At 38.0% G+C, this 8,750-nt stretch overlaps 1 protein-coding gene across 1 annotated transcript; it reads right to left on the bottom strand.

Annotated features, from left to right (window-relative positions):
* Positions 1-63: 63 nt before the first annotated feature.
* znf622 (zinc finger protein 622) lies at positions 64-7,537 on the bottom strand. The gene is made up of 7 exons (XM_081373585.1): positions 7,420-7,537; positions 5,932-6,492; positions 4,260-4,508; positions 3,972-4,134; positions 1,801-1,916; positions 832-975; positions 64-670 (listed from the first exon to the last, which is right to left on the bottom strand). The coding sequence occupies exons 2-7, from the start codon at positions 6,488-6,490 to the stop codon at positions 537-539; spliced, it is 1,365 nt and encodes a 454-aa protein (XP_081229711.1). The 5' UTR covers positions 6,491-6,492; positions 7,420-7,537; the 3' UTR covers positions 64-536.
* Between the last annotated feature and the right edge of the window lie 1,213 nt (positions 7,538-8,750).

The following is an 8,750-nucleotide window of genomic DNA, read 5'->3' as shown; positions in this document are numbered from 1 at the left end:
GAATAGACTAAGCGTTTGGTTCCTGTATTAGTACGTTTTCATTATTTTTTACCATATTATAAAACAATGATTTCATATAAGTTAACAGGCGCTACTTATATTTATTTTCTGAAAGAAATCCTAAACACCAAGACAGACATTGCAAATTTTATTGATAATTCACACAGAATTATAATACATAAGCTGTCAGTATAATTTGTATCTTTTTATATTTTATTAAATCTTTTATAAGCAGTCAGATTATAAACAATAAAGGTCATTATGAATACTCCACAAAAGCAAAAGTGTCAATCCTACGTTGATGCTTGAGCAGCACATGATTTGGATCTCCAGATATCTAAAGCACAATGTTTCCTCATATACTCAATCACGTTTGTATGACGTTCCACCGTTATTTGTGACATTGGTTTTATTTCCAAGTCATTCTGATTTAATATTAGCAGCAGTTAACATCTCAGCTGAATCAATATACACAGATGATTCTCATGGTAGACTCTACTACTGTTATTAACTCTGGAAAGTTGATGTCTACTGATTTAGAACATGACTTGAAGTCTGAAATGGGTCTGTTTGGTGGTGTTATTGCCCATGCCAATCTTCAGCATCCACTTGGACTTCATCCTTCGTACATACTGCATGTCCTTCTGCTGCTGGCTCATGAAGCCCTTACCTGCAAGACAAGGCACGTTTTAAACACTCAGTGGTGCAGAAATAAGTTAACCACCAGTGAAAGATAAGGACTGGTAGAACCACATTTACAAAACCAAATGTTGGATTACTCTACAGTAAAATATTTAGCTTGCACACTATCCACAGTAACATGTAACTTACCGAAGTCTCCTGCCCAGCCAAGAGCTTTGTACTGTTTAAGGACTCGACCAACGGCCTTCTGGTTATGTGCAGGAACCAGTGCCCTCTGAACACCAAACCTCTGCTTATAGTACCTCATGAGGGAGCGGTGGCCAATCTTAGCACCTGTAACAAAGCAAAAACAGTTTGGTCCTATATGCATTTTAAAGGATTCAGAATTAAATGTTCATGCTGGGAGAAATTTTCTTTCAAGAGTGAAAGCCTGATGTGTCCTCTGTTCTGTGTATTTTTTTTAAATGGGTGATTCCCCAGAAGTTGGAGATTTAGCAAGCTCCATGTCAACATTTCTCATTCGTTGTAACCTATGCCTAGCCTGGCTAACGTCAGACCTCTTTCTCATTGAGACGTGATCTGGGAACCACATGTTCATTTTCTCGTATTTGAGGCGTGGTTTACGAATGCCCAGAGCCGTTTATTGGGCGCTACGAATGTCTATCAAATGCGCCAGCACGTAGCTCATAGCCAATCGTTTCAATTATACAAGATGACGTATGTAGAGCGGCAGAAATTCGACGAGGAAGAAGACGAAATAAACTTGCGTTCTAAACTACTTAGAACACTATCTAAGGCTGCATCGAAAGGTAACTTCGCGTCTGATGCCATGTTGGATCCATAGATATAAACAAACTGCTTCGGTGTGTCGCATAGACGTCGTCATCGTCTTGCTGCTCCCTCCCTGTTCTGTGATTGGTTCCCTTTTTGAGGGGAAAATCTGGTCCATGGTGTCCAGGCTGCCTAGCAGCGTGAATAAAATCGCGCTGCGCTCAAGGCAGCATGGGGAAACCCAGGCTAACCTATGCCTCCACTTTTTACAAATATGATGAGGGTGATGCTAGTACACAATTTCCCACAAAAACCATCCCATCAGGTCTAAAATATAAACACTTATAATATTCTTACAATAGCTGAAATACAGCTGTCTATCAGTACCTGAAGGCAAAGTGAGCTCCAGCGTGTCGTCATCAATCTCTACAGTCTTTTCATCAGGCAGTTCACCATCCTTCATCTCCACATCATCTCCATCTTTAGCATCAGGATAACTGCTCCTGTCATTTTAGAAGGACAAGAATGTTTAATTGCTTACATTAAAAATACAATATTCTTTTATTACTACTCCTGATGGGTCTGATGAAGTTTGTACTTAAACCTAGAAACTAAGTAATGGTGGGGAACACTATTTCTATCTATACTCATGTAAAACTTCTTTAAAAAGAAGTCTTTTTACATATAAAAGCCACAACATTTTTTTACTCATTTTATACTTGTTGATACAATAAAACTGAGTAAATTTTTTTAATAAAAAAATATTTTATTTTGGAACGTTTTTTATCAAAAAAAAAGAGAAAAAAAATGTAGGGTGGGGACTTGGCTCTATCTATTGGTTGTTTGTTAAAAACTAAAATAACACTGTACCTAAAGTAAATTTATACAACTTCAAATGTTAAAAATGTATTACAGGGCTCACAAAATCATTAGCCAGACGTCCCGGGGCTATTGTGTTTTCCAGTCGGGCTACCAAATGCATAACTGGCCGGCCCAACGGGCTATCTGAAACAGTGTAATCAAATTCCTCCCTTTATTCACATTATTGACTAGTTATTTTAAGGAAAAATATGACCCGCCAAGTTTTTGATCAAGCTGATTTATCCGCAAGCGCAATTTCTCATGAACCTCCGTGCCTATCACTGTAAAGCTGCTTTGAAACAAAAAAAATCTGTATTGTAAAAAGCGCTATATAAATAAAGGTGACTTGACTATCATATATTCTGCTATATAAACAGAATAAAACAATTAGAGCACCATTTACTAGCCTCAAAAAAAGTCTGGTATTATTATTCCATCTGAATTATTCCATCAGAAAATTAACACTTGTCAGGCGAGCTGCACGCTCTGGTTTATGGCTGCTATAAATTTGACCTGCCACAAGGTGACACTGTTCTCAAAACTCCTGATGATTACAATCTTTAACCGGAACAATCAGAGAAATGTGTCAGAGTCATTATTTCTTTTCATATTTCATATAATCTTTTTGCCCTGACAAGGCAGTTCGTTCCTGGATGTTTTCTGGAATATGTTCAAGACACCTGAAACATAAAACCCCAGCAATAAAAAAAAGAGCAGAGAAGTGGAGACTGATGCACCGGAGGAGAAAGCTGATGCCCTCAACATCGAGTGGCATTTCCTCATCTGTGACTTCAGCTGATATCTCCGATTCAGAATCTGACACAGACTGATTCATGTTCCATACTGTTCACACACATTTCAGTTCAGTTAGAACCAGATGCATATTTGTATTGATGATTCTAATTTGATTATTTAATATCCGATTGTTGATGCGTTTTTAAAAAGTTTTTGATTGATGGTTTAACTCCGAACCAATTTTCTACATTCAAAATTGTCTTTTTATTAGGGCTAGTAAAATTCATTTCAGGCTACCAAAATCTAAAGAGTGCCTGGCCGAACGGCTACCAGAGATTTTGAAATTTTGCGAGGCCTGTATTAGAATATCTAACATTTAACACTAAGCAAGATGAATAAATACTGTAAAAACATTGTCCACTGTCATTTCATATCAATTATTGCATTAACAAAAGTTAATGTTATAGAACTTTGTTACCATAGTTTATTTTTACCCTTTCTCCTCATTAAAGGGATAGTTCACCAAAAAATTGCTGTTGATTTACTCACACTAAGGCCATCCAAGATGTACTGTATGTCTTTTTTTCTTCAGTAGAACAATATTTACAACTTTATTACCTGTAATCCACAGCCTCTGCAAACTGAGTGCTTCCTGTCGCACAATTGCATTTGGTTTTGCCTGTATATGTTTCTTTGACTCTCAAAGTGACGGCAGCCGTTGACTTGCACTATATGAATCAACAAAGACCACGGTTTCAGCTAGAAGCCCGGTTTAAACTAAAAATCTTCCTTCTACTGAAGAAAAAAGGCACCTACATCTTGGATGGCCTGAGGGTGAGTATATTAACAGCATATATATATTTTTTTTCCATTTAACTGATTATTAGAAATCATGTAATATGAAATGACAATCCAACAAAACATCTGGTCAGAGGATATTAACAGATGCCCATGTTACATACCTGAAGTCATAGAAGTCTGCAAACTCAAGCGCCGCGTCTCCGTCTGTGAGGAGTTTGCAGTGACTCTTGTCGGTCATGTGTGCCTGAACTGCTTCTGTAGAGTAGAATGACTTGCCTTTTTCATTACACCATAGGCACACCTTACCTACACCAACCTTCTCTCCTACAGAAAAATACATGGGAGAGACACAAAGATTAATGGCAGAAACATTTTTCAAAGACCAACTTCTAAAAAAACAAAAAACAATTCCATGCCGGTTCATAACTTCAGTTCTCTCTCTGGCTTACCCAGGTATAAAATAAGCCCTCTCATGTCCACCAGATACTCAATATCTGGGAGGAAGAAGCTGTGTGTTTTGGTCATGTGAGCCATGTTTCGGGAGAGCGTGCGTGAATGATGTCCACAGAACAGACAGTCTGTCGCTGGGAGAGCACCAGGGGCCAGAGCTGCCCCAGATGTGGAGGCCTCCTCCATCTCCTCTTCATCCTCATCATCATCATCATCACCATCCATATCCTCATCAACGTCCTCCCATTCTTCAAAGAAAAACAAACACTCTTAACTAGCTAGCAGTTTCAAAGCAAAACCAAGTCACATTTATTTATATAGGGCTTTATACCATACAGATTGTTTCAAAATAGCTTCAGATTATTAAACAGGACAATGGACTACTTGCACAACTACTTCCGTGTTCTAGTTAGTACATATCGGAAGTGTCCGGTTAGAGCGTTCAGCGCACCTACATACATGAGAATGCAGATTATCACTATGTTTTAGGACTGCCAATTGATTAAAACAATGAATAATGATCTCTGTATTAGGCTAATTATCTTGAGCCAGCTGAAATGTTCCTATAAATATATTTTATGTGCATTCTGAGTAACAAATAGGCTAAATATATGTATCCACTAAGCTGCAGCAGTCCTATATGCTCGTCTTCTCATTAACAGTGTTTTTCTCTTTCTGACATTTCATACCAGTTGGGTTTACATTTTTAAATGAAATTGACTATTAAAAGGATTGCTTGTGTGCGCTGGTGTTTATTCCAGTCTTTTTAAATAGTTGAATGAATGAATGCTCGCGAGGTGCCTGTAACAATGTTAAATAGGCTAGGCTATTTAATCAATAACGTACACAGTAGAGGAGAATGACAGTCAACTACTTTGAATATTATAGCATTTTGGGCATAAACATGTAAATAGTGAAAAGACTGACATTGAAAAATGACACAGAATGATTAAAATTTTTAATCCAAATACATAAATGTTCGTGGTTCGTACTGATGTTATTCATCTGTTCTCATACACTTCAGGTCGCGGTCACTAGTTTAGACGAACACTGACACCCTGTGGTGAGGCAATGTCGTATTTTAACACCCGCTGCTTTCTCAGATCAGCTTGGGTTGGATCAAAACTTCATGTTCCGATGAGTTTGGAAAATTCTGCACACAGTAAAAATCAGAATATACCTTCTCCTGTCAATAAAAATGGCCAAATTTTGAAATCTTATTGCAGACACTCATTTTAGGCAGCGTTTGTTCAACTCATTGACCACAGTACATTGAAAGTAAACATAACTGGAAATAAGTGAGACGAACTATTTCCAAACAGAAGTGTGTCACGAAGCCCAGTGCAAGTGGTCCATTACAGTGTTAATGTTATAAAATTAATCTTGATTCTATTCAGTTCAATAACAGTGTCAATTTTGCAAAGTTCATCAATTATGAAACATTTGATTTCAGCCATAAAGCAGTTCTTCATAAAACAAGTCACTATTCAGCTCAGTTATTTCTCAATGTTGTTTTAATTCAGTTTAATATTCAGCTTAAGTCAGTGTCAGTGCAGTTAAATCGGTAATATTAGTGAATATGCATATATGTCTTTCAAATTTCAACTGTGCAAGAAAACAAACATAATAATGACAACAATTTCTGTATCTGTGTTTTTTAATCATTCTTACCTTCCTCCTCCTCCTCCTCTTCTTCACCTTCCTCTTCTGTGATCTTCTTGGCCTGCTGTTCGAACCACTGCAGCCGAGGCGGTTTATCGGGCCGCTGCCTGACCCGCTTCTCTGTGGGTGTGGCTTTAGAGGGGGTGTGTCTCTGTTGCTCCATGAGTGCTTTCTGAAGCGCTTCATTCTGTGCATCTTTGTCTAGCTCCGCCCCTTTCTCCAGGTTCTTCTCGTTCATTCGCTGGACAGTCTCCTGGGCGGCGGCCATGGCTTTCCTCTCAGCCTGCTGGTGCTTGTTGGACTGAATGTGATTGGTGTAGGCGTTGTCAGTGGAGAACTTTTTGTTGCAGGTGGCGCAGTAGGCCGACCCGTGTCCGTCACCCAGGCTCTGCTGCTCAGCGGCGGCCCGCTGTGCCAGCACTCGCTCCTCGAAGTTTTCTGCGGTGACCGGAGGCATGTCTGCAACCTTTCTCTTCAGATTGTAGCGGTGCCAGTCTGTTTTATAATGTGCCCGCTGGACCTCGCCATCAGAGAACTGCACACGGCAGCTGATGCAGGTGTACGACATGACTGCAGAAAAATAGACAATTATTTAACCCTCTGGTATTCTTAAACTTGGGGTCTCACCTGGGATCCTGGAGTTCAAAACTGACGTAAGACAGTAAGCATAACATTTAGGTTTTTTTTTTTAGTTTTTTTGTGAAATAAATGTTCTACATTATAGTCAAATTATATATATATTTAATATTTTTGATTTTGAGGGGAATTTCAGTTAAGTGTCTGTTTGTATGTGTGTGTGTAGTAGTTGATTGTGCACGAGTGTCTATTTTGCACTCTTGATGAGAAGTGTTTTTGTACATGGAAACGTCAACAATATTATCAAAATATCGTTTTGTCCAGCTAAAATTATGCAATTAATAAACTGTGTGGAATAAATATAAAAGAGCTGTATTATTGGTGTAACTTAGATGTTGTTTACCCATCATCTACAGCAAAAATACGATGATATTGGAATTTGAGGGTAGAGCGGTGCAGAATAACATTTATATTTTAAACAATTATTATAACTCAGCACAGTAACTTAGTGTTTTGCATATACAAAGCAAATCACTACTACAAACAAAAATTGTGGAATTGTATTTTTTGACTCATGATCTTGACATGTATCTCGTGACAACTAACGACAACCCATGGTCTGTTCGCCAGACTCTTGTAAAGAAACATGCGTACACAACATCAAACACTCACACGACACATAAAGCACGACGTTTTAGCATATAAAGTAATATACAATTACAATTCAATCCAGTAGTGTCATATTAGATCGGATCATACGACACGTTCATTGTGCTCGAGAGACTAGACTAGAGCAACAGAGTGTACCAAACCATTAAATCTCGTAAAATTTGAGTATATCCATAACAAGAACATATGGTAAATCTCCATAAAATAAATACATTATAATTCATTTTCACAGCTCAGAAAGTGTTATCTTACTTGGTGTATTCGATCCTCACTAGTAGAAGTTCACAACGTCACAGCACTGACAACACGAGGATGCTGAAATGAAACAACCTTTGAACTCGATCACAAGCGATCTTACAGACACAGCGCCACCTGCGGTGTGGAGGATGTTTATTTATTTATTAGGATTAACTCTGCAACAGTTTTATGCTACCCAAATCTACTAACTTATCAATTTGTAGGCGATTCGAATTTATAACTTTCTGTGACAGATTCAATGCAGCACAGGTTTAAGATTGGAGGTAGTAGTTTAAAAACTGACCCACATTGACCACTAATGTAAATATCAGAGGGAACATTCCTTTTGTTGCTTTATCATGCTGTAATTACATGTTTACAGCATGTAATTACACATTTCAGCCACCAATGTGCAAGGTTTAGTTTAGTTTCAGTTTTATTTTTATGAACTTTTACCATGTGTCCGAAATTGAATACTTCCCTACTAGATATACGTTAGTATGTGAAAAACAGTACGCCAAAAGAGTAGCATGTCCGAATACATAGTATTAAAAAAACAGTAGGCCAAAAGTCAATGATGACCTAATTCTTCCAGATTTTGAAGTGCACATTTGATAGAAACTTTATATCCCATGAGGCCATGGGAGAGTATTTCTGAATGCCATAGCAACACAACCAAAGCTATAGAAGCCTGCAACCTTTAGCCAAAAAAGCGTAATGGCTAATGTTAACGCTGCGGCTGTGGGTACACAGGAAAGGAGACCATAAGCCTTTTTTTTTATTATTTTTTATGGATGTCAATGGAGAAGGGGCGTTGAATAAACCCGTTTTTGTTTATATTATATATTTCAAATTTGCAGATAGATTAATGTTCAGGGCACTTTGCCTAATAATAAAATGTATTTTAGAGTTAATTTCCATGCATATTTATACATCCAATGCCCTGGGGACAGAAATTATACCAATCCGGTGGAATATAGGTACTTATTTTGAATAAGTATTTACTTTGCACCCATTTATAGTATTAAGGGATGTAATATGAATGTAATCCGTACTTTCACCATGTTGGCATTATCACATGAACTACCAGCGTCAGATGCGTCGATTCACTTTCATTTATAAAACCTTTCTCGTGGCCTCATGGCATGGGATAGTAAAATGTGAGAATCTCGCCGAAAGTAGTAGGTCATCCGGGTACTTTTTGCCTACTCTTTTGAGTACTGTGAATTCGGACACACTTCTTCTGTCACACACTGTTCTTCGCCTACTATAGCAGGGAAGTGTTATTTGGATGCAGCCATAGTCCTCAGTTTCAGTTGTTCATTGTCTGGTGTCGGTTGTGCTTT

This window comes from Scardinius erythrophthalmus (genome assembly GCF_964197995.2).
Source record: "Scardinius erythrophthalmus genome assembly, chromosome: 9".
In the NCBI taxonomy this organism is placed as follows: domain Eukaryota; kingdom Metazoa; phylum Chordata; class Actinopteri; order Cypriniformes; family Leuciscidae; genus Scardinius; species Scardinius erythrophthalmus.
The sequence above is the reverse complement of the archived record's forward strand: the minus strand, read 5'-3'. Positions and strand labels throughout refer to the sequence as shown.

Coding starts and splice junctions, on each gene's coding strand:
- znf622 (XM_081373585.1), bottom strand. CDS start 6,490: ATGTCGTACACCTGCATCAGCTGCCGTGTGCAGTTCTCTGATGGCGAG. Junction 4,135..4,259: donor AGGGCTTATTTTATACCTGG/GTAAGCCAGAGA, acceptor ATTTTTCTGTAG/GAGAGAAGGTTGGTGTAGGT. Junction 976..1,800: donor GGAGCTCACTTTGCCTTCAG/GTACTGATAGAC, acceptor GCTTTGTTACAG/GTGCTAAGATTGGCCACCGC.